This window comes from Diorhabda sublineata, chromosome 4 (assembly GCF_026230105.1).
Source record: "Diorhabda sublineata isolate icDioSubl1.1 chromosome 4, icDioSubl1.1, whole genome shotgun sequence".
Lineage (NCBI taxonomy): Eukaryota > Metazoa > Arthropoda > Insecta > Coleoptera > Chrysomelidae > Diorhabda > Diorhabda sublineata.
The window spans coordinates 3464730-3489427 of NC_079477.1; the positions used below are offsets into that span (position 1 = coordinate 3464730).

Here is a 24698-nt window from a genome sequence, read left to right on the forward strand (position 1 = left end):
GTTGTATTGCATTATGTCAAACGGCATTGACATAATACAATTGACGTGATAATACAGTTACAAAGAAAATAATATTTTATACAAATATACAGAGGTGGTCATAATAATGTCAGTTTTCTCATGTGAAAATTTATACACGTCGTGCAATTTTATAAGTGAAGTTTAAACCCCTAATATCGGATACTATTTTTTCACGTTTTATGGACGTCGTTTAATGACAAACTTCGGTTTAAACATTACCAGTGGTCTGAAAAGAGTTTAAATTTTAGTTAAACCTGGAGCTGCGAATTCTAACCTAGTTTTTCTAAATTTTTCACGTTTTTACGTTATTATCTTGAGTAAAGCATTTTTCTAAAATGAATGAAGATATACATTACATATTTGATGATTTTTTTTTTGATTAAAGTTCATTTTTGTTTACACACAATTCAAATTTAAGACTAGTTACTTTCCTTGTTTATTGGCGACTCAGTATATTTTTATAGTACCTATGGAGGACGATAAATTCAAGGGAAAGACACAGTTAATGAGTGAACAGCACAGCGTTGGTTTAAACGAATCAATAGCAGAGATTTGACGCCTGACAAATTGTTATAAGTTACAAGATTATCAAAACTTTTTAGACCTTCCAAAAATACTAGTTGGAGTGAAAAAATACAAATTATATGACCAATTGTCGAACAGTGTCTTTCTCGAGGCTTTGGAACTGCTCCTGGAACTGATAATAATTTGCCTACACCGACTCCTGTTGTCAGTAATACTATTTTGGTTCTGAAAAGGTACTTTGAATCTTTCAAAGGCGACTTGACATCATCAAAGTTTTGTTAAATGAATTGCGGGTCCTGAGACCCGACTCATTGGAACCCATACTTAACGGAGTAAAAGACGTCGCCAGATGCAGGCATTGGGTCTCTATCAGAAGAAGATTCAGCACAGTTGAACTTACGCCCGCGAGCATCTTCAGCAATAAGCTTCACGCGATTTTAAATCTCCTAATTTCTTTCCAGATTTGTAAGCTGTTAGCTCTAGTTTAAGTTTTCATGTATATGGAAAATGAGGAACACAAACGTCGAGTAGACTTGAGTAAACAATTCCTCGCCCTGCCGATAGATGATCGTTTCATTAGACGCATTGTTAAAAAAGAAAAAAGAGGTCGATTCGAGCGAAAATTATTGTTAAGTGTCTGGTGAAATTATGAGGATTTAACCAGGTTTAGTTAACCGAAAACTAAATCCATAATTTAGTCCGGACTTTGCACCGTCAGATTAGTATTTACTCAGATCCAAGGCGAAATTCTTGCGTGGGCAAAAATTTGAATCTAATGGAGATACGAGTAAACCCAAATAATGTTTTCAAAGAGTTTGCTGATCGTTGGGTTAAAACCAATTAATACGATTAATTATATCAAATATCAATGCTTTTTTTTGTATGATTATTTAATAAACAAAGTGAACATTGTAAACCATCATAATGAATAATATTTGTTGTATATGTTTTTACTTTAACGCACCACGTATACTTGTAATCGATTTGTCATATTTAAAAATACTTACATAAACAAACAATTTGTATTCACGTGCCAAAACACATTAATTATTTAACACAATAACCGAAATCCAAAAAATAAAAACACCGCGACGAGAAAATCAAAAATTCAACTACCACACGTGCTAGACAGTACCCACCAAAAAAGAAAACGTTATCCGAAATCAATTTCCGATGCACTTTTCGATCACAGTGCTCAATGGTACGATCGAGAATAATCCACAGCTTCGTGGTACACGGATACCACTGCGGATCACCTTGTCGACCAAGTAGACTTGCGTCGGGTACCACGTAGGTGTCGATCTATGTGTGTGTGTGTGTGGAACTCCTTGGTTATGATCTTATTATGTTCTAATACCGCACAGTCATGTTCATTATGTTAAATAATACAAGAATTGAAGATAGGTACTACTCGAGTACCAATTTTTTTACAAATAAGAATTAAATAGTTGTCTAAAGGCCTTTAACCTCTCTACAACTTTTGATTTGCGAGTATTAACGTTAAATAATTAATAATATATTATTTGTGATGTCATTATAAACATTTTTTCTTTATGATTATTCTGCTTTTAAATTACTCAAATCAAACACCCTCCTATTTGATGCACTTAATGAAAATAGGCAACTTAACTTAATAAAAAACTGTCATAAAGGTATAACAAAACAAAGGTATGAATGTAACTATACAGGAATTGAAAAATAAATATTTTTGGCCCAAATTAAATGGAGATGTAAAAAATTTTATTAATAATTGCAGGTTATGTCAAACAAGCAAAATATGAAAGACATCCCCCTTTACAACACCCATTAAACCGTTCGAAACTGTGCATATAGACGTTTTTATATTTGATAATACTATGGCATTAACAATTTGCGACAGTTTATCCAAATTTGCACATTACATCACTATCGGCTATTCACGTGTATCAATCTTTATTAAAATTCGTTTCCCGTTTTAAAATACCCAAAAATATAAAGTGTATATCTGTCAATTACATTGAGAATCATAAACCAAGACAACTACAATTTTTTAATTAAGATATTCATATATACTTTAAGGCGGAGGCGGTTCCAGAGATCTGTTTTGTGAAGGGGAGGGCGGTAGCAAAAAATTATGAAAAAAGATCAATTTCTTACATATTACAAGCTGTAACTAACAAGTTTTTGTAACTTATATAATGAAAATGTGTCAGTTGATTTAAATACGTGGCATATTTTTCAAGTAAGTACCGTTTTGGAATTAAAAAAAGAAGTGCAAAGATATCTCGATAATTTTATTTTTACCTGTACCTTAATCTACTTTTTTACATAATTTCCTTGAATATTGAGGCACTTGTCATAACGTGGCACCAGTTAACCACTGTATCACAACTCTTTTGACTTCGTTATCGTCTTGAAGAAGCGCTGACCGTCCAGGTGTTTCTTCGGGTGCAGGAACAAATGGTAGTCGCTGGGCGCCAGATCAGGACTGTAGGGAGGATGATCTAGAGTTTCCAATTGAAAAGATTTGAAGAGATTAGCCACATTTTGACGGGCATTGTCGTGCAGCACAACGATACCCAGCACTCACCCATTTCCTTACCATTCCATCACTCATAATGTTTCGTCCGTAAACTTCACAGATCTCACGATGAATATCGATCGGTTTTGCGCCTTTAACACTAAGAAATCGTATAACAGCCCGTACGGCGAGACTCACGATTGTCGGAGGCATCTAAACACTCAGTAAACAACGTACACCATGTTCAGAATCAGACTGTAATGGCGTCAGTGCGTAGACAAGGGATGTAGGTAACCAGCGCGCATGTGCGGAACGCCGACCTTGGGCTTACGGCGGCGGAATTCAAAATTTATTTGGTTTTATTATTTTGGTTTTAATTTTATATAGGAATTTGTTAGCATTGCTGTCTTTTCAACTCATTTTGATGTTTTTGTTTCTTTTTCAGAGCAAAAATTTATTTCAAGAGCTGGCTGTATTCTTTCATTACTTCCTAAGCCAAAGGCGGACTCTGGAGATGAGGAAGAAAATTAAAAAAATTTGGAGAGTGAAGATGTATTACTTCAGGCAGCGAGCAAATTTTTAGATGTATACGTTGAAGAACGTTTTGATGCAGAGGATGCATCCCGAGCTCCAGAAGTGTCAAAGGATAAGACGATGATGGACCAGTCGATTGCTGACGAACCGGTACCGGTAGACGAATTGTACACAGACCTCCTGAAGAGAGATCTTTGTCCATCTGTAAGCTCAATTGATCAGCAGAATAAGCCAGCATCACTCAGTGATAATATAGCTAACACCTCGCATCAATCTGGAGCAACTCGTTCTCGGAGACATCAACCCCAAACCATTACTTCTGCCGCCAACCTTAAACCAGCTTATTTGGCAATGTTTCCTACAAGATAGATATTGCATATCCCATCCAAAAATGAACCGAAGTTTTTCAAACTTTAAAATTAACTTATTTAGACCTCAAAGAACAATTTCAAAAAAACATTTTTTAGGTTTAATTATTTCACTCTTTTTATCTATAAAACCAATTAACGCAAAATTATAAGCAGATAGGTGCTAGCCTTCGTCAACAAAATCATCTTGGGCTTGCAAAGGTTTAATCTTGCCGGGCATATCAGAACCTTTCCGTTTTTTACTTAATCTTGTCAACTGTATGGCCTGCTTTGAAATTTGCTTGGATAAGCTTAGACGACTGCGCCTCCAAATGTCGACTGATACCGTGGAGCCTCCATTTTGATCTTTGCTTGTGATACAGTGCTGTCAAGTGTTTGGTATGATGTTATAGCGCAGGTCAAAATGATCAGATTTTCACAAAAATTATGTTAAAATAGGTATTTTCTCCCGAAATAAGGGTGGTTGTCATAAAGTTGTGCCAAATTAAATAACCAACACTCACCATTACACTGTCTGACGCGCGTTTCGATAACCAAGTTATCGTCTTCAGAGACTGAAGGAAAACAAACACACACACTATCTTCAGTCTCTGAAGATGATAACTTGGTTATCGAAACGAGCTTTAAACAGTAGATTCAATAAAATAAATAATACCAAAATTTAATGTTTGTAATTTTAGGTTGAAATGGTAACTGGTAACGGTGTTAAAGCTGATTCGGTGTTAAAGATTATTAGTAATTCAAGATAACTTTATTTTGTGTTGTTAATAATTATTATCGTAAGAAACTAGCACCACTAAATTGCAGTGATAAAACTAAAATGCCGACTACAGTCTGTGAGAAACGTAAACCGATTTATTCACATTTTTAAAACGGTTTTCTTGATGTACAGCTTCAAATACCTTATTTTCTCTATTTTGAAGTGTTGCAATGATACATTTTATAAAATAATGATACTTATTAACATCATATATTATTTATATACCAACAAACCATAATTAGTTTAAACTGAGGTTGATTCTTTGATTTTTATTTAGTTTTTTACGTTCCGGTATGGTTAGCTTGGGGTTGGCGATCACCACCATCGAACCTTTCTATTTGTAAGATGAATATTTTTGTATAATTTCTAATTTTATGGAAATGGGACACAGAAACCCCAGAAAAAATAGCCCCCTATCTTCTAGATATAGATGCAGAGAGGCTGGAAGCTCTCAAACGACTTCCCAAACAATCTACCCACAAAACGAACAAAAAAAGAAGAACTGAAAGATTATCATAACAATAATGGGATTAGTAAAAAAAGAGGTGGACGATGACCTAAGCAGAGGAGCTGGAAACTGGCAAGGAAGACAGGAAACGGAAAGTTGTGGCGGAAAATAAGCAAAAAGGTGTAGATATGGATTATGCGGACTGATCTACCCCAACAAGAGGATCTAAAGAGTGTTTTTTGCGGCGCAACCCCACTAAAAGTGCTAAGCCATTATAAATATTATTGTTATATACTTATTCCTCGACACATTTTCTTGAGTAGACGAAATTCGCGAAAATTGTACAGTATGAACCTCTGAATAAAAACAGTTTGATATAAAAACAGTATTTAAAAATATTTTTAGTTTATTCGACTCGGTTGATATAAATAATCAAATCTCAATATGTATGAGTTTCCAATTTTTTTAAGAGAATTGAGAAATACATTCTTGGGTAAGACAGTAGCGAACAATACTATTACGTTTCATGGTCTTAGGAATGCTAAATGGTCTATTAAATTGTTTCCGTTTATTTGCAACTCCGTGACGCAATATCTATAAGTACGTTAGATTCCTGCGTTTATTTTTGTAACTCAATATTCTGTCTAGTTATTCAAACGATAAAAACGAATCAAGAAATTAAATTAAACAAAGAAATACATACCAAATTTTCCAACGACCCTGTATATATTACGAAATGTATTTTCCAAAGAAGAAATCGCATATCGAAAGTTAAAATTTTTGATTGGATAAATATTTATTGAGATGAGTGGGTATATAAACAAAACAAATTGAAAAAGTTATATATGTTAATTAGTTTAAGTACGTAGTTTTCCTTGAAAATTTTAAACGTTTTTTATATTTTAAGTCCGCTGTCATTGTTAGTGTTGGCTGGTCCTTGCCAGTATTGGACATGGTAAATTTTAAAATTTACGCGCAAACGTTTAATCAACTTTTCATATTTGATATCTGTCAATCAATAAACCTCAATTTTCTTAAACTAACACCGGCCACACACGTTCTAATTGAAATGACTTGACCAGAAATTATTTGTTATCAAAATTACAGAAAATATTTTCAAAATTTATCTATTTTCAAAGTTTATCTATGGTCATTACGTCACATATCTCTTGACAGTACAATATGGCGATCGTACCATCATCCTATCGTCCCCATTGCAAGTTGTCATCATCAGTAATGTAAAAAAAGTGAGCTCAGGAGTCAGATGGAAAGTTGGAACAAAAAATTACTGCCTATTGTTGACTCTTGAAGTAAAGAACGTCTTGGAACTGCATTATAGAGCCTCTTCGCAACATGGGAATACCAGGATACTTACAGAAGTTAGTAACCTCAATTACGACTGGTTAGGTTAGCTCAATGCTAAGTCCTCTCTTGTGAAACATCATGTATTACCGGGGAAGGCGAATCTCGTAGCATTCCTAGTAGCTGTAGTGACAAAGAACAGTCTTCGAAAAAATCATTAAGTGTATGGACTCGATTTGAAATTACCATGGCACCAAAACAGAAGATTACCGCCAAGAAAATAGTGGAGATGATAGAGCTGCAAGTCGGATACCTGGGAGTAATGGTTGATGCCAGAATGAATTTTAGCATGAACGAAAATTCCTCTGGAGTAAAGCACATGTTATTCCGAACTCAAAGGTTCCAAAACAGATAAGGTAGTCGGTAGTTACATCAGTTATCACATACGAAATTGACATTTGGGCCAACGCATTACCGAGGCAGGATCTGGAAGGAGGATAGTTTGAATTTGTCGGTTGAGCGCCTTGAGAGTTGTCAACGCATACCGTACTTTGTCCGAAGAAGCGGTATGTGGAATCGCCAGAATTCTGTCTACCTCACCGAACGAAGAAGAGTTGTTATGTTATGAGATGCCTCGACTAAGTGAAGACGAACCCACCGACTTATTCCGCTGGTGCACACCTAGCTTAACTGCTTCCACGGATATTTAACCCAGATGCTTCGGTAGTTCAAACATGAGAATTCCCTGGAGTGCCCAACATGTGCATGACCGTTGTTCAGGATGCTTCTTCATACCTGTCAAGCTGCAATAGGAGTAGAAGTAGCGCCTGGAAATATGTTGGATGCTATGCTGTCAACTGATACTGCCTGGACACTCGATATGGCAAAGGTTCCGAGTCCGTCATCTACCCGACATTTTGTCACCTGTTTTTTAGTTTTTATACTATCTTCATGCTATGGTATAACATTTGAAAAGGTAAAATGGAAGAAGGCTTAGCTCAGTCGTGTCAAGGTCTTCAACTTGGTCAAATTCTGCAGCAGCATCAGTGGTTCGTAGATTTTTATAAAAATCGTGGCAGAGGAAACAATTCACAATAGGTCAACTTTTTTAAAATATTCAATGGGGTGTGATCCAATACAAAAGAATGATACTGTGATGGATCTTTGCAGATATATATTCCCCAAATTGTAGCAGAGATTTTTGTTTTTTTTTTGAGTAAATATGGTGGTAAGTTGGCTTTCAACCCATCTTCAAGGGCAATCTATACCTTTTTGGTAATTTTTACTTGTATCCTTTAAAACAGTGTAACATCGAGTGGAGAAAAAATTGATTTTGAAATTCTATCACAATTTTTAAGTCCGTACCTGACTGCTTAACGATAAAAGTATACGAAGATTTTAAAAAGGCGGTTGAGCATGGTGCCGCCTCCACTAAAATGTCGGATTCTTGGTCGATTGCGTCAATACGAGTGGGATCGCAATTTACGACAAGTGTCTCCATATGATATCGACAACTTTGGAAGTAGCTGTAACACTTTTCTTGTAAGGAATTGTTTCAATATATTTTTTGCAACATTATTTGTTATATTAATTCATATTCCAATGTCTAAGTATAAAAAGGATCGAACGAGTGGTCGATAACTATGAAAGTCGAATTTTATTATGAGTTTTACATTATAAAAATAGAAGCACAGATTTTTACTGAAACTAAGATTCATATCTTTACAAAATTTCCTACTTATAACATCACTATATAAGTCGTGTGACTGACACACAGATGGCGCTGCCATTGTCAAATCCATATGACGTTTATCAAGTACCAACTTTTAAAAGACAATTGGTACATTCCACTAAGCGTCACGATGTCTGAAATAGTCTTTTGATCGTTCCACATAGCGACTACGATTGCTGTGGTCGCTATGCTGGAGAACGTCACTCATAACGTGATGACTAGCGTTCATGTCGACCATCGTCAAGAGGTGGGTCGAAGTTAGAGTTGAAAAAATTGCAACTATGAGAATCTATCTCATTTTATGTCGTATGGGATACTATAAGTACTTTTGAAGAATTCTTGAGTCGCACCACAAAATATTTTATTACCACCGCAGAAGATATTTTGATTTTACTTTAATGTGAATTGTATAATTGAAAGACCTCGTTCAAAGCGCCCCTTAGCCATTTACTTGGGTTTACGGGAAAGATCGTGGTCGTGATTGCTTAGTGGAACGCACCGTGTGTAAAATTTCATGAAATTTTGATTAATCAGAAAAAAGTGACAGCCATTTAAGTGAAGCTACTTTTGTTATTTTCAAAACAATTTCGTGTGTTAATTTATCAATGCTTCTTGATAGAAAAAATATTATACAGTAAATTCGGCAATGGATTTGCTGAATTTAAACGTGTTCCTACGACACCGATGATGGTGAACGTTCTGCTCGACCAATTGAGATGGTTACTTAAAAAAACATCAAAAAGTCCACAAATTGGTTAAATCTAATCGTACATTGAAATTTCGTGAGATAGTTGAGGCCGTAAATATGTCAGAAGGCAATGTGTTTACAATTATGCATGCAAATTTGAACATGAGAAAACTTTTTTTAAAGTGGGTGCCGCGTTTACCCTCAGTCGATAAAAAACAACGTGTTGATGATTCAGAGCAATGTTTACACGTAATAAATCAGATTTTTTACGTCGATATGTGGCAATGGATGAAACATGCATCCATCACTTCATTCCATAATCAAAACAATCATTATCTGAGTAGACTGCAGCTGATAAACCATGTCCAAAGGCACAACAGTCAGCTGGGAAGATTATAGCTTCAATATTTTGTGATGTGTATAGAATATTGTTCATTGAGTATATCCAAGAAAGGGAGACAATCAATAGTGAATACTTCATAGAGTTGTTGGATCTTTTGAATTCAAAAATCAAGGAAAAACGGCATCACATATTAAAGAAAAAACCACTGTTTCACAAAACAATTCACAAGTTGATGGGTAAATTAAATGAATTACACTTTGAATTGATTCCTCATCCACCGTATAATCTAGATCTAGCCCCCAAAGACTACTGGCTGATCAAAAAAATGTTTACTGGTAAGAAATTCAGCTCAAATAAGGAAGCAATTGCTGAAACTGTAGCCTATTTTGAGGCAAAAGACAAATCCTTCCTCTCAGCAAAGAGAGAATTGAAAAAATTTTGTTAAAAAATATTTTAGAAAGGAAAATCGTGATATTTTGCTTATTTTCATAAAGGAAAATGGAGATAGGATGTACAACAATAAACAGAAATATATCTATTTATTCACAAATAAATTTTTACAAAAATAAATAATATTAAGTGCAAACAAATAACAATTTAAAATTTACAAATTGGGATAAAATATCCATCTATGTATATGAAATAAGACAGAGAATATAAAAAAATACACTTATAAAGAGTTTTTATGAATGATCCATCATTTAAATGTAATAATTAAATCAAATAAAGATATAATCAATATATGACACATCAATATACACAATACAATTTATAATTTGGTATATTTTTGAAACCCTACAACCTATTAAGAATTAAGTTACAGTATTTGAACAAATTCAAAATAAAATGAATATAAGTATGGTAAAGTTAATAATGAAGGAAATCTCATTACTTTTAAAAGTTGCAACTGAAGTAAATTTAATACGAAAACATGTAATTGAAGCTATTGTTTTTAAGCTCACATCTGCTGTCAAAATTTATTATTACCGGTGTGAAAATTGTATTAGAACAAATCAATTCAAGTATAATTGAAGAAAACATCTAATAAGCCAAAGTGTTTTGGTTTTGTTGGAAAAAAATAGCATAAGTTTCTTAAACTGCCTGTAGTAGCAAACAAGATAGTCCTCAATAAATCAATTACCTTTATTCCTATCTAATTTGTTTTATTTTTAGCAGATGCATTTTCCTGAAGAGTTTTAATTGTTTTAAGTTTCAATTGAATTAATATTAAATTGACTACGTTGACAATATAAGTTGCAACACATACTACACACAAATCAGAAAGTATAAAATATAAAATGTAAGCAAAATACAAAGACATTAAATTAGATAGAGCTATAGCCAGAAGACATAACAGTCCTATGAATTTTGAATTGGACTGAGCTGAAATAAAAATGAAAGTATTAAAATTCAAGTTTAAAGAAAAAAAGAATTCAACAAAAGAGATTATTTAGCAATTAGAAAAAAATGATTACCTAAAGTTGCTATCATACTGTAAAACATTAGACCAAAAAGACTATTAGGTTGATGTAATTTTGATTCTTTCCCAAATATTCCAAATCCTTTACCATATCTGAAATATTAAAATTTAACAGGTTATCAAATGACCTGTTACTTCATTTTTAAAAAATAACATTATTTTCTAAAACAAAATTAGAATATTTTTTTCTTCTATTACTTACTCGGATTTAAAAGCCTTACTACAACTCATTTGAGGATTAATATCACACATCGGAGTATATTTATTATTTTTTTCTATTTGAAGCTCCACTGTGTATGCATATAAGGATAAACCTAATCCAATTAGGCAGCTTAAAGTTAACAATGAATTAATTCTTGGTAACGAAATCACCAACATATTGGAAATTATTATTAAGAAAATAAAAAAAGACTAAATTATATTTTTATATATCAAGTATCGGACATCAACTAAAACTGAAAACTATGTTTTTGATAAATTTGGTTGTACCGAATTAAAAATTCTTCTCTTTTATCAAATGTTATTAACTGATCACCGATTCATAGACAATCTATCCATTTTTATTTATTGATAATATTGTAATTTGTTAAAAAATACGGATAGTAAAATGAAATGAAATAATTTTTTCAAGTAGTATTCACTTGATAAATAGAATATTCCATAACAAGTTTTTTATGTATACAACTACAATTGTTGAAACGGTGTAAATGTACACTTGACGTGTATACATAGTTCCGAACAGAGTGTGGAACACACTTAACGATTTTGAATTTCTAGCTTTGTTTTGATTTTTGGTTAAAAAACGTATTTTAACACTTAAGTTTGAGTTTTAATTTAACCTATTGTGTTAGAAGAATAGAATCCCAAAAAAATTATAGTAAGAGATTTGTTGATATATATATAACAAGGCTTTCTACTTATAACTAATTATTCGAATTATATTCTAGCTCTTACTATGTATATAAAATCTATTGTCTTGGATGGATTCAAATCTTACGGTCAGCGTACCGAAATCAATGGATTTGATGAACAATTTAATGCCATTACCGGACTAAATGGAAGTGGGAAATCGAACATACTTGATTCTATTTGTTTTGTATTAGGAATCTCAAATCTAACACATGTAAGAAATTTCAAATAAATTCCTTATCAAACCTTACTTATTTTAAATTGTAGGTTCGAGCTGCTAGTCTTCAAGATCTTATTTACAAAAGCGGACAAGCTGGTGTTAATAAAGCAACAGTATCTATAACTTTTGATAATTCTAATCTATCCCAGTGCCCTCCTGGTTTTGAGAATTATAAAGAAATTACAATTACTAGGCAAATTGTATTGGGAGGAAAGAATAAATACATGATGAATGGAACGAATGTTCCTAATAAGAAAATACAGGATTTGTTTTGTTCCATACAGCTGAATGTTAATAACCCACATTTCTTGATCATGCAGGGAAAAATTACAAAAGTTTTGAATATGAAACCACCAGAGGTAAGTTGGTAAACTAGATATTTATATACTATAAACTTTTCTTTAGATTCTAGCTATGGTTGAGGAAGCTGCAGGTACAAGAATGTACGAAATAAAAAGGCAAAATGCTCAAAAATTGATTGAAAAAAAAGATGCAAAGCTACAAGAATTGAGAGCTGTAAGATTTGACTATTTGTTTATTATATTAATTTTTCATTCATTATCCCTTTCAATTTTTTGAAATCTGGATAGAGCTTGGTGCGCCTACAAATCCATTTATTGGGGTGGATTACTCCCCTTGCTCTTATAATTTTTTGTTACTCCTGGATTCGTTTGTCAGCTTTCTCCATTCTTCTCTGATTCTGCATTTTTCTTTCCATTCTACTGTTTCTAGGGTTCTGGTATCTTCTTCAATTTGGTTTCTCCAGGTATTTTTTGGTCTGCCTCTGCCTCTTGGCCACTTCTGTAGGTTTCCTTCTCATGATGTGTCCTGCCCAATTTAGTCCACGTGCTTTTATATACCTTAGTATATTTTCTACTTCCAGTTCTTCTATTTCTTTATTTTTCTTCAATCTTTTCTGTCCATCTACTGAAATATTTGGTCCAAGTATAGTTCTCTGTATTTTCTCTCCATTACCTTCAGATTATCTTCCTTTTTCTTTATGACAGTTGTTTCCATGGCATGCAATGACTGGTCTTATTAATTTTTGATGTCCTCCTAGATAATTGAACAAGGATAAAGTTTCAAATATGTACTTCTGTGTCCTTAGGTAATACATTCCTCTTTCATCTTGTTTTAATGTTTTCATGTATTAGGCTTTTTTTGGTTTATTTCTAGACTGATTTTTCCTGCTTCTAGTTTGTTGATTGGCTTTATTAGTTCCTCTCTTGTATAAGCCAATATTGTTACTTCGTCTGCGTATGCTTGTTTTTTATTACTTATGTTTTTATTATTTAATTTTTATTCCTCATTATAGTTTTCTATAATCATATCAAACAGAGTTGGAGATATTGAGTCACCTTGTTTGCCTCTTTTGTTTATTTTCATTTCTTTTGTTAGTATTCCCAGATATTTTGGTTTTTGTGTTTTGTATAATTGTAAATATTAATATCTTTAATTTACTTGGTACCTTTAGTGTTCCTGAATCATTTTTTTGTCTAGATTTTTTTGGTTTATCTTGTGGATTGTGGATCTTCCTGGTCTGACCCATTTTTGTAGTCTCCCAGTATGCTTTATTAAGTTGACGAATATTTTATATGTATGTTATAATTACATCAGTATTCCACTCCTTTGGGATCTTGCTTATTATATAACAATTAAATATAATTTATTTAACATAGATTTTCAATGAAGAAATAGCACCAAAATTGAAAAAACTTCGACAAGACCGTGAACAATTTCTTGAATATCAACAAGTTGACAGAGAACTAGAAAAAATGTTAGCATTGTACCAATGCTGGCAGTTTTACCAAAGTAAACATTATGTTAAAAATGCTTTGGAGAATTTGGAAACTGCGCAAAAAGAAATTGAGAGTTTTCAAAACCAAATTAAGGAGAATATAGAAACAGCACAGCAATTAGATGAGAACATAAAGGAAATAACAGCAAATTCAGAAACTGTAAGTATTTCATATATTTTCTATAAAATTATACAAAATTTTCAAAAACATTACAGGAAATAACATTAAAACTCAAAGAGCTTGAAGTCAAACTTAAAGAAAAAGAGAAGATAGAAGCCAAATCTAATGCTACAGTTAAATCCATAAGTGATAATATTCATACTGAAGAGAAGAAAGTAGATCAACTAAAAAAGAATTTAGAGGAAGATGGCAGAATACTTTCAAACAAACAACAAGAACTCTCTAAAGTTCAGTCACTTTTTGAGACCTTGAAAACTAATGATACAGAAGATAACGCAGCTTTTATTCTTTCCCAGAAGAAATTTGAAGCAGTTAGTGCAGGTATTTATTTCTATACATATATGCAGCTGATATTCCTCTCTATTCATGATTTTTGTCTATAGGTATGGAAGTTAACGAAGATGGAGAAGCTCAAACACTGCAAGACCAATTCATGAAAGCTAAAGAAGATGCTATGAAAGCTGTTACCGAAAGCAAACAAGCTAGTATGCAACTGACTTCTTGTAAAAATCAGTTGAACCAAAAACGGAAAGAGCTGGGATCAAATTCAACAGATTATGATCGAGATAAAGCTCTTCTAGAGAAAAAACAAAAAGAAGTAGAAGCTCTTCAGGTAATTTTAAAATAAATTTCGTATATATAAAGAATAATTCATGTTGAAGTGTAATGTAAATCTATTTATTTAATTTAAACTAGTGATAATATATTTTACTCAATTTTTAGGCAAATATTAGTAAACTTAATTATTCCGAAGAAAAAATGGGTGAACTACAATCTCAACGACGCATTCTAACTCAAGAAATTCGAAATTTAAAAGAAAAAATTGATAATTTTTACGTTAGGAAACCGTATGCTAAATTTTCTTATTCAAATCCTGAACCTAATTTTAATAGGAGATCAGTTAAAGGAGTGGTTTGTAATTTGATTAAGTGTGGAGATACTAACGCATGTATGGCTCTTGAAACTGCTGCAGGCGGAAAGGTAGTAGACAATTTCATGAGTTTTTATTCAATTTAATATAGATAGAATACTGAGCGTGTTAAAATTTTTCAGCTCTTCAATGTGGTTGTAGATACAGAGGCAACAGGGAAAAAATTATTAAAAGGTGGAAACCTCCAGCTGCGTACAACATTTATACCGTTAAATAAAATTAGAGCTAGTACACTCGATAGTAACACTATACAATTTGCTCAAAAACTAGTAAGTACCAATATATTTTCGTTAATTACAAATATATATAAATTTTAATTCCTTTAGGTTGGTGCCGAAAATTGTAGACCGGCTCTATCACTTATAAAGTATGACAGGGAACTTCAAGCAGCTATGGAGTTTGTGTTCAGTAGTGTTTTTATATGTAAAGATTTGAATGTAGCCAAACAAGTAGCGTTTCACAACAAAATTAAAAAAAAGTGTGTTACTTTGGATGGTGACGTGATTGATCCTTCTGGTATTCTTAGTGGAGGTGCCCCTGTAAAAGGTGGTAGTATGTTATTGCAACTATGGGATATACAAAAACAGGAGGTATGACATTATACATTATTTTTTACCCCAAATTTTGTTAACAAATATGTTTGATCTACTTTTATTCCTCTATGTCAAATAATAACGGATTCAGAATAGTGATAAAGTTCTATATGCAGGGAGAAAAAGAGTATTTTGTTGTGACAGGGTTCCAACTAATTAATTTTGATATTTGACTTGTAGACTGTTTATATTAAAGAGGAAAAATTCTGTCAGTCACTCAAAGATTGAATCATGCTTAATACATCTGCAGGGGCAAAATCTATATCTGAGAAAACATTCGATCCATCGGTCAAATTCCAGATTTTCATAACCCGCTTATTGCATTCGCCATTACAACAGCTCTGGAATAGGCTTCTACAATAAGTCGTGCAACTTTATATTGAGAGACAGCTAACCCTGGATGAGATCTTGATCATTTTTCAATTGCCTCGGTATAGTACAGTTCCAATGGTTTGAAAACTGCCACCTCTAAAGGTTGGAGTCTATCAGTTGTATGACCTGGAAGTTGTAGCATAATGACCCCATTATTGCGTCCAACACAAGCAAAATTAGTTATTTTCACAAAGCCTCAAGTGCACTTAGAACCTTGTCAGTCTGAGAATAAATCATTAGGAAAGTAACAAGGTTCTAATTGAATAATATAAGAACTGATATAATATATGACATATGAAAAAATTAAGTGAACAATATAAAATATTTAGAATTATATCTCTTTTATGATGAAAAGACATATAAACAGTTGAATATTGAGCTTGAAGTAAATTTTTTTGCCGTAGCAAATTTTAGCTGATAAAGAAAGAGAATTGGATAGAATAATTGCTGAAATGCAACAATTGAGTAACATCCAAGAAAATTATAATGCATTGAAACAAAAATTAGCTATCAGTGAACAAGAATTGAATTTCGTTAATCAAAAACTATTACATACCACACACCATATACAACAAGAAGAGATTGCTAATCTTGAAAATCAAATCGGTAAGTAACCAAAAAAAATCACTGGAAAATGTTGAATATCCAAAAAAACTATTTTTTTAGAAACTCTCCAACAAAAAGTGGCAACTTGTAAGGAAATAGAATTAAAAGCCAGCCAAAAAGCAAAAGAATTGGAAATGAAAATGAAAGATACTAAAGGTTATCGAGAAAAACAACTTAAAGAAGCAGAAATGGAAATGAAAAGAATGAAGCAGAAAGCCGAAAAAAGTAGAAAAGAATGGAAACAACGGGAACAGGAATATGAAACGTTGAACTTGGAAATTTCCGAATTGAAAACTGGATTGGAAAATACCAAAACACAGGTGGAAACGACGGAAAAAACAATTGCAGAGTTAAAGGCTAAGTTAGATGAAATGTCAGGAGATGCTACTGAAATAAAAGTAATTTTCAAATACATCTTTTAATAGGTTTTCAACAAGATATTTTACTTACCAACTATACTTGATTTTATTGTTTCTTTTCCAGGAAGAAGTTAAGAATTTGCAAAATCAAGTAAAAAAAATTAAATCTACTATTACTGAAAATAACAAAGATATACAAAAGAAAACGCAGCAAAAAGAGAAACTTCTCGCTTTGAATGATGAATTGAAATTAAAAATTAAAGAACACAATCACGATCTGAAAAAATTAGAAGATAATTGTAAAAATGCCAAACTTAAGGTAAATTTCATTTACAGCCCATGATTTATATATTTTTTTCTCGTCTTCCATTGATTTCACAATTCTTCTCCACGTTCAATTTGGTTCTACCTCTTTAATATCCTTTAAAACTGCATTCAACTATTTTTTCTTTGGTACCTTCTCCTTCTTGTACCATCTTCCCCTCTAGACCAGAAGTGATTGGACTCAAGTTCGTCCACAATTTTCTTATTCTTGTCTTTTGGAGTACTGAAACTGTACAAAAAGTACTTACGATTCTATGTTCATAGAACGATAATTTGTCATCGATTTTATTTTTTTTGGCAGGAGGGTTGGAAGGGTTCTATGTATATTCATCATCGATTTTTCTTGCATTTTACTAAAACACAATCACTTGTGCAATCCTTTTTGCAAATATATCCTTTTAGCATACTTTAGTCCTTTAATTTTTCGTTAGTTCTTCTTCCTCAAAGTCTTTCATCTGTTATTATTTTCTCACCACCTTCCTTTCCAATATAACCAGTTTTCTTTTGTCAGTTTTTGTTAAAACACGTTTCACCATATGTAATTGTTGGTCATATTATTGTTCGGAATACCATTTCCATTTCTTTCTTTGTTCTTTTTTTTTTTCAACATCAAATTAAAAGCCACTGTCGGTATATTGAGTCTCTTTGTTTTAATCTAATAAATCTAAAGATGTCTTTAACGTCCATAATGAAAACTAGTTTGTTGATTAAATGTACAGTTTTGTGTTTTTCTCCTCTGGTATTACTTTACGATGTTGCATACTATTTAAAACAAATTTAATCACATTTATATCCATTTATTTAAAATTTTCTAAACCTGTTGTTCCTGGTTTTATTTGATATTTAAAAAAATGGAGCAGAATTACCTTTAAAAAGTTTTTTTGTCAATTACCAATTATATATTTTTGATTTTATGTTAATTTTATACATTTCTTGTTAGTATCATATTATGAGAGGTCCCTAGGGTACTTATTATGAATTCTGTAATTTACTCATTCAATTATTGTTAATTAACTTTCTCTGAATAAATTGAATCTACTTTGAATTTTTTTTAAGGAACAAGAATATGCTAAACGTATCAAAGGCAACAATCCGAATATACAAAGAGCTGAAGAACTATCTGCAAAAGAAGGTAATGAATTGGAAGGCAGGATTAAAAGTTATCAAGAGAAGAAACAAAAACTTAGTAGGATAGTAAACACAAAGGCTCAAAGTATGTTCGAACAGGAAGAAAAACAGGTAAAAATAAATAAAATACAATTTTTATTTGTAATACAAGCTTAAAAGTGTTTAAATTTGGTTAAAGTATGATTTTTAAAAACAAAAGTTATAGTTCGATCAAATTCTAAGGAAACTCCTTAATTTATTTCTAATCTATTTTTTGCCAACATTTTATTCGTATTCTTTATTTTTAGTATAATGATTGTCGTAAAAAAGAAAGAATAGTGGAGCAAGACAAGAAAAAAATTTTGGATACATTGAAAGACATGGACAAACAAAAAGAAAACTCATTAAAATTAGCATACGAACAAGTTTCCAAAGATTTCGGATCAATATTTAGTACTTTATTACCTGGAGCTAATGCAAGATTGGTTGCGCCTATGGGAAAAACGATTTTAGAAGGATTAGAGGTAAGTTAGAATAATAAAAATCGGATTCACCATGAAATGAGGATAATTTTAGGTCAAAGTTTCTTTAGGTGGTGTTTGGAAAGAAAGTTTAACAGAACTCAGCGGAGGACAACGATCTCTAGCGGCTTTATCCCTAATATTAGCAATGTTATTGTTCAAACCAGCTCCACTTTATATTTTAGATGAAGTTGACGCCGCTTTGGATCTGTCTCATACACAAAATATAGGAAATATGTTAAAATCACATTTTAAAAAGAGCCAGGTAATATCAATTTTTAGATTAATATAAAAAAGCATTCGCTTTTATCAGTAACATTTGAAAAGTATTTCTAATATCGTTAACTGAAAATTGGAGGATTCAGTACACAAGTGAACAAAGTCCACTTTTAGCTACTTTTGAGATACAGAAGTTTAAAGTTAAAGCTTCATTACAAAAATCTTCTTTTTGTGTGTGTGTATTAAATTTAAAAAATTCAAGGAGTAACTCTGACATTTATATAGGTTTTATTGACCAAATTTCATGTTATACTCCCAAAGCGTCCAAAATAGTGAACTCAAATACATTCTGAAGAATTTTAAGAAATGTATCAACTCTATTTTTACATCTGCTTAGAAATCAAATTAAAGTATTGAAAAAATAGCACTTCTCAATTGAATGGAAAAGTTAATTGACATAAAAAAGTAATTTCCTTCAGTTGCTTGATTCCATGGAAGTTTTTTCAAGTATCTATGATAAATAGGGGAAATGTAAGGGAGTAAGAACTTTAAAAAGGTAATTTGTCTTCTGGTTGGGTAAGGCTAAGCCTGCTGTACATAGCACAGTCGATGGAGGCGAAAAAATAAGGTTCATTTTTTACGAGTACTTCAAAGTATACTAATCGATTTAAGAAAAATGTCAAAAAAAATTCTAAAATCATTTTGATTTTAAAAATTTCCCATTATTTTAGTCTGTGAGGAATATAGAATAAAAAATACCACGTTGTAGGGTAATTTTTAACTCGGTAAAAAAAGGTCCCTTACACTTTTTTTGTATTACAATTTACAATAAAATTTCAGCTTTTTTGCTCATAACTTGTATTTGTGGCCTCCAACAACTGGGTAACAGTCAACAAGGCTTGTCAAGGGTCTCAATAGTTTCCAATAAAAAGTGAGTGCTCAATAAATTTGATATATTTCAAAACCTGTTTTATTTTACAGTTCATCATCGTATCGTTGAAAGATGGTATGTTTAATAATGCTAATGTACTTTTCCGTACAAAGTTTGTTGATGGCGTTTCCATGATAACTAGGACGGTAAATTATAATAAATAATCTTGAAATCTATTTTAATTTTATAATATCAACGATTTGATCCTATGTTTTTTTTATAAATTGAATATAATTATTTTTATGTAATATTTTTTTTTATTTAAGTAATTCCCTTCCACGCTGTCCTATTTTTTGTTTCTTAACCTAACCAATCCTGAATTCCTTTTTTTCTTTGGTCTTTTATTACCTCTGCATACCATCTTTTCCTTGGTCTTCCTTTTTTCTTGATCCCCCTTGTTCTATGTACATTATTTTTTTGGTATTCTTTGTATGTGATCCAGCCACTCCATTCTTTTGCTTAGTTCTGCTTTTCCAAATAAATTCTCCCAAGTATCCCCCTGAGTATTTTTCTTTCCCATATATCTAATGTCTCTTCCTTTGCTGTGTTAAGAATGATCATTTTACTCCTGAAGCTCTTTTGGTCTTATAGTTATGTACAGATTTAGCTTCGCCTTTCTTGAAATTTTTTTGGAACTTATTTGGTGCTTTTAATTATTTATTTCCCTTTGCCATTCTTGCTTCTATATTTCCTCCCTCGTCACCGTCGTTCTTGATAACTACCCCAAGATACACATAAATTGAACTTGATAAAAGCTCGTTAATTTTTCTTGATTCAGTTGTATTGACTTCTAATTGTTCCTTTCCTTTGTGATGTTGTCATTACCATGAACTTCGATTCATCTTCGTCAATTCACTGTTTCCGCAATTTTCTTAAGGTCGTTCTTGTTTTTAGTGTCCATATTCTGTTCAATTATTTCACATACTATCCTTTCAAATATATTCATTTAACAATAAAATAGATAACAAATCTCCCTCTTTTAATCCTGTGACGGTCTTGAAACATTTTGATATTATTTGATTTGCCTTTATTTTTGTTTTTGTATGTTCAAATGTCATTTTGGTATTGGGAAATAGTTGCATATATAAATTAAACTTAATTGTTTATTATCTGAAAGATTGAGACATTAGCAAACTATCTTGTATAAATTCATCATATGTTTTCTGTATTTTTACTTTCCAAATAGACCTGTGTATTCCAATAATATGATTCATAGGTTTTTCTAATAGTACAACTTGTTTTCCCAATAACTGTATCAATTTCAACAAAAATTTACCAAATATTTTATTGGTAGCGAAGCTGTCAGCGGATTTGGACATTATTTCAATTAATTTATTGATTGTATCAGTTTCTACTTTTTCCCCAAATAAAATATCCAATATTGATATGTGATTTTCTTCAAGTTCATTAGAATTAATTACGAAATTTCTAAAAAAAAATGTGATTTACAAAAATATTAAAAGAATAAAAATATATACAAATACCTAAGTAGTTTTGTTTTGAAATCTGGTGATAATGATTCTAAAAATTGTAGATTTCTATAACCTTCTGTTGGATTTAAAAGGTAAGAACAAAGCTCATCAGAAAGAATATCTGGATATTGGTAACTAATGTTGTTAAGATTAAGTTGGCATTGATCAGAATAGTCCAGTGTTAACTAAAAAGCACAAAAATTTTCACAAATACACTCTCCAGGAAAATTCGTACACTATTTCAATTTTATTAATCTGAAAACTATGGCAAGGTAATTTTAAACAACTCTTACGATAATGGAGTCAAGCATGAACTTATAAACACTAGTCTTAAGGTCGAGGATGGAGAAGAGGTAGTGTGCTCAAAGTTTGATAACTACTATATATACATTTTTCGTCAAAAAACAATATATACAAAACATAAAAATAAACTAAGTCACTCGTTCAGTCTCTTGAAGCAGCGTAGCTTCTCTGAGATCTAGGTGTTTTCGAAATCTGCTCACTTCGCTTTCCAGAGGAAGAGTGTCCTTAATCGTTCGATCCAATGTCTTGCCTGGGTTCGTGTAAGTAAGAAATAGGAGAAGGTGTTATGAAACAGTGTGGAAGGTAGGAGCACGCACTTATGTTGGTTTTTCCTAAAACGTGCTACCAGGTATATCGAAAAGGATTAGGTTATTACATGCTATAAAGACAGTAAGAAGGTTATAAAATAAAGGTGATTGGAAATTCTCAAATAAGGTTTGGCTCTCAGTTCATCAATCAACACAACAACATAGAAATATCCTTCCTAGCACTTTGCAATGTAGAAAACAATTTTATTTTTAAAAATACTCTTATAACAACCTAATTTGGAAATTAAATAACAATAAATATATTTTATTAAAACAACCATTATAATGAAGATCTTAGTATAAAATATCATGAAAAACATATGTCAAGTTTGCTGATTAAACATATAGGTCAGTTATCGCCTTCTGGTTCCTTAGGGTTGCTCTTAATTAGGTGATTTGCTTCACCAATAAATGAATGAACTAGTATAAGGCTGAAATTCTTTCATTACAAGTTCCAACAAAATAACAAATTATGTATTAATTTTACAATTAAATTTATGTTTCTTACCTGATGTATTAGTAAATATTTGATATAAGTTGAAATAATGGCATTATTTTTAATAAAATTTGAATTAAGTGAAGTACCAAAAGCTATAATTTCTTCTGAATTGAGCTCTTCCTGTAATTGTTTAAAAAGTGTTTCTAGATCTAAACTCGGCTTGTGAAGATCATTTATTATTGATAAAGTTAGTTGCTTTTCAGTTTCTAAAATTTCTTTTATAGCATAAGTCAAATCGGCAACAGTATCATTTAATGTTTTTTCAGTATTTTTTAATGTAACATGTAAGCTATTTATATCAATTTCATTGTAATGTTCCTCGTCACTATCACTGATACTGATTATTTCGCTAAATTCATTAGATGTGTTGAAAGCATTTGCCTAAAAATATTTTCAACTTTCGACACTATTTTTAATTAATCGTTCAATACGTTACCAGAGGTAGAATTTTTGATAATTTTTTATATTCGTCAAGGTTGCAATGTGGATTTAACTTATTCTGCTTAGCTAATTTAATAAAATTCAACAGAAGAGGTTTATTCTCTTCACAAAATTCGTATCTAGGAAAATTCATTATTTGAATCAGTTTTGTTTTAGTTATGTCTTAATGCACAAAACAAACCCGTATTTAGGGTATGTTCTGTGGATTAATGTATATATAAATTTCTTCTTTTTTAGTTTTTTTTTATATTTTCAAAAGAACAAACAGCAAGCCAGTCTCTTTATTGGATTAAATGTCAAATTCCTTTGTGTTGGAATTTTTAATTCAAAACTATTGCATTATTTCAATAGTGTTATTAATTCAATAGTAATTACACCTCATTATGATAAACAAGTTTTAAAAATATTTCCAATGAGATGTTTATACATAATGGGCTTTTTGGTTGCATACGTATATTGTTAAAAAAGTAGAAGTAATGTTAAATGATGTCACTCACTCATCAAACAGAAGAGTGGAAGAGAAATAAATTACGTAAATATCCACAATAATTTTAAATTACTCTAGATTTATTGACAATTAAATTTTTTGATTACAAAGGTTTGTATTGTCATTTATAAACCAATATATTTATATATCAAATTTGGGAGTAGTGTTAATGGGGTAACCTAAAAATAGTTGATACAGACTTTCCACCTTTTTTTTTAGATGTTACGAACTGCACTTGTACCGTTCAAAGAAACCGTTATAGCCCCAAATATATTGAGAACTTTAACAGGTAGTTTTGGAAATGTTCAATTCCAAAAAAGAGACCAATCAACTCAACCTGTCCCAGCTGACAGACCATATTCTCCCTTTAAACCAAACAAAAGCAATTTAGGAGAATACGCCTTTGCCCGGCTTGACGATCTTCTCAATTGGGGACGAAAAAATTCTATATGGCCCCTTACTTTTGGTCTAGCCTGTTGTGCTGTAGAAATGATGCACATCGCTGCCCCTAGATACGATATGGACAGGTAGGTTACAAAAACTATAACCTTAATATTGTTTATTATATTTCCATTTATCCATACGAATAAGATAACAGTTAATTCTTTAGATATGGTGTAGTCTTCAGAGCTTCCCCACGTCAAGCAGATGTAATTATTGTAGCAGGCACTTTAACTAATAAAATGGCACCAGCTTTAAGAAAAGTATATGATCAAATGCCTGAACCAAGATGGGTTATTTCAATGGGAAGTTGTGCTAATGGTGGTGGATATTATCATTATTCTTACTCAGTTGTAAGGTAATTGCATTCAAAATTACCATTTTATTTTTACTTCATAACTAATTTTTATTCTCATTTTATGAGAAATTGAAATGACATAATTTTTAGGGGTTGTGATAGAATTATTCCTGTGGATATTTATGTACCTGGGTGTCCTCCAACAGCCGAGGCCCTCCTTTATGGAGTTCTGCAATTACAGAAAAAAGTTAAAAGAATGAATACTTTACAGATGTGGTATAGAAAATAAAACATTTGTTTGAATTTAGCAAATTAAGTACATCCAATGTTCAAGACCATTTTGATTGTAAATAATTGTCTTTTTTGATTATTGTAAGTCTAAGTGATTTCTGTTGTATTTACTTACAGAAGTGTAATAAATTATTTCGATTCCACATGTTTTCCCAATGCCTTTTTTTGGAAAATATACCTGATATTTAATCTTTTTTTCAATTCTTGATTATTTATATATATTATATTTACACAATAAATGGTGTAAGACTTGAAGATGGCTTCTTAGACAACTGTGTCTGGGTAAATATCTAATCAAATTTCCCGCCCATTTAATTGGAGTAGTTTTTTGGTAAAATATAAGGCCTGTTGCTGCGTGGTTTAGATTGTATCTATCCATTTCCTCA

General features: G+C 31.6%; 5 protein-coding genes across 7 annotated transcripts in view; 2 read left to right on the top strand and 3 right to left on the bottom strand.

Annotated features, from left to right (window-relative positions):
- Window positions 1–1852, bottom strand: part of LOC130442900 (zinc finger CCCH domain-containing protein 13) — a 100090-nt gene extending 98238 nt beyond the window's left edge. For 2 of the 3 annotated variants that reach the window (XM_056777302.1, XM_056777297.1), the window contains exon 1: window positions 1554–1852. The gene's annotated coding sequence lies outside the window, so the exon portion shown is untranslated. The remainder of the gene's footprint in view (window positions 1–1553) is intronic. The other variant, XM_056777298.1, reaches the window with a different exon arrangement.
- Window positions 1853–9640: 7788 nt separating this feature from the next.
- On the bottom strand, window positions 9641–11230 carry LOC130442954 (vitamin K epoxide reductase complex subunit 1-like protein 1). The gene is made up of 3 exons (XM_056777371.1): window positions 10904–11230; window positions 10697–10794; window positions 9641–10604 (listed from the first exon to the last, which is right to left on the bottom strand). The coding sequence occupies exons 1-3, from the start codon at window positions 11077–11079 to the stop codon at window positions 10375–10377; spliced, it is 504 nt and encodes a 167-aa protein (XP_056633349.1). The 5' UTR covers window positions 11080–11230; the 3' UTR covers window positions 9641–10374.
- A 195-nt stretch (window positions 11231–11425) lies between these two features.
- On the top strand, window positions 11426–20020 carry LOC130443294 (structural maintenance of chromosomes protein 2). The gene is made up of 17 exons (XM_056777862.1): window positions 11426–11578; window positions 11649–11824; window positions 11878–12189; window positions 12236–12346; window positions 13510–13788; window positions 13845–14130; window positions 14193–14422; window positions 14533–14790; window positions 14863–15009; window positions 15067–15330; window positions 16110–16311; window positions 16372–16709; window positions 16795–16989; window positions 18051–18233; window positions 18410–18625; window positions 18678–18887; window positions 19823–20020. The coding sequence occupies exons 2-17, from the start codon at window positions 11657–11659 to the stop codon at window positions 19934–19936; spliced, it is 3513 nt and encodes a 1170-aa protein (XP_056633840.1). The 5' UTR covers window positions 11426–11578; window positions 11649–11656; the 3' UTR covers window positions 19937–20020.
- On the bottom strand, window positions 19781–23006 carry LOC130443295 (uncharacterized). Its single transcript, XM_056777863.1, has 4 exons — window positions 22791–23006; window positions 22364–22735; window positions 21257–21429; window positions 19781–21200 (listed from the first exon to the last, which is right to left on the bottom strand). Exons 1-4 carry the CDS (start codon window positions 22926–22928, stop codon window positions 20879–20881), a joined length of 1005 nt encoding a protein of 334 aa, XP_056633841.1. The 5' UTR covers window positions 22929–23006; the 3' UTR covers window positions 19781–20878.
- Window positions 23007–23258: 252 nt separating this feature from the next.
- Window positions 23259–24455, top strand: LOC130443296 (NADH-quinone oxidoreductase subunit B 2-like). Its single transcript, XM_056777864.1, has 4 exons — window positions 23259–23393; window positions 23502–23809; window positions 23893–24081; window positions 24172–24455. Exons 2-4 carry the CDS (start codon window positions 23502–23504, stop codon window positions 24308–24310), a joined length of 636 nt encoding a protein of 211 aa, XP_056633842.1. The 5' UTR covers window positions 23259–23393; the 3' UTR covers window positions 24311–24455.
- The last annotated feature ends 243 nt before the right edge of the window (window positions 24456–24698 follow it).

Excerpts from the sequence above, each read along its gene's own strand:
- LOC130443294 (XM_056777862.1), top strand. The coding sequence starts at position 11,657 with ATGTATATAAAATCTATTGTCTTGGATGGATTCAAATCTTACGGTCAG. Across the intron at positions 14,423-14,532 it reads AAGAAGTAGAAGCTCTTCAG|GCAAATATTAGTAAACTTAA; the intron begins GTAATTTTAAAA and ends CTCAATTTTTAG. Across the intron at positions 16,312-16,371 it reads TAATCTTGAAAATCAAATCG|AAACTCTCCAACAAAAAGTG; the intron begins GTAAGTAACCAA and ends CTATTTTTTTAG.
- LOC130442954 (XM_056777371.1), bottom strand. The coding sequence starts at position 11,079 with ATGTTGGTGATTTCGTTACCAAGAATTAATTCATTGTTAACTTTAAGC. Across the intron at positions 10,795-10,903 it reads AGTAAGGCTTTTAAATCCGA|ATATGGTAAAGGATTTGGAA; the intron begins GTAAGTAATAGA and ends TTAATATTTCAG. Across the intron at positions 10,605-10,696 it reads CAGTATGATAGCAACTTTAG|CTCAGTCCAATTCAAAATTC; the intron begins GTAATCATTTTT and ends TTTTTATTTCAG.
- LOC130443295 (XM_056777863.1), bottom strand. The coding sequence starts at position 22,928 with ATGAATTTTCCTAGATACGAATTTTGTGAAGAGAATAAACCTCTTCTG. Across the intron at positions 21,430-22,363 it reads AATATTTACTAATACATCAG|TTAACACTGGACTATTCTGA; the intron begins GTAAGAAACATA and ends TGTGCTTTTTAG. Across the intron at positions 21,201-21,256 it reads TTCAAAACAAAACTACTTAG|AAATTTCGTAATTAATTCTA; the intron begins GTATTTGTATAT and ends ATTTTTTTTTAG.
- LOC130443296 (XM_056777864.1), top strand. The coding sequence starts at position 23,502 with ATGTTACGAACTGCACTTGTACCGTTCAAAGAAACCGTTATAGCCCCA. Across the intron at positions 23,810-23,892 it reads CCTAGATACGATATGGACAG|ATATGGTGTAGTCTTCAGAG; the intron begins GTAGGTTACAAA and ends TTAATTCTTTAG. Across the intron at positions 24,082-24,171 it reads TATTCTTACTCAGTTGTAAG|GGGTTGTGATAGAATTATTC; the intron begins GTAATTGCATTC and ends CATAATTTTTAG.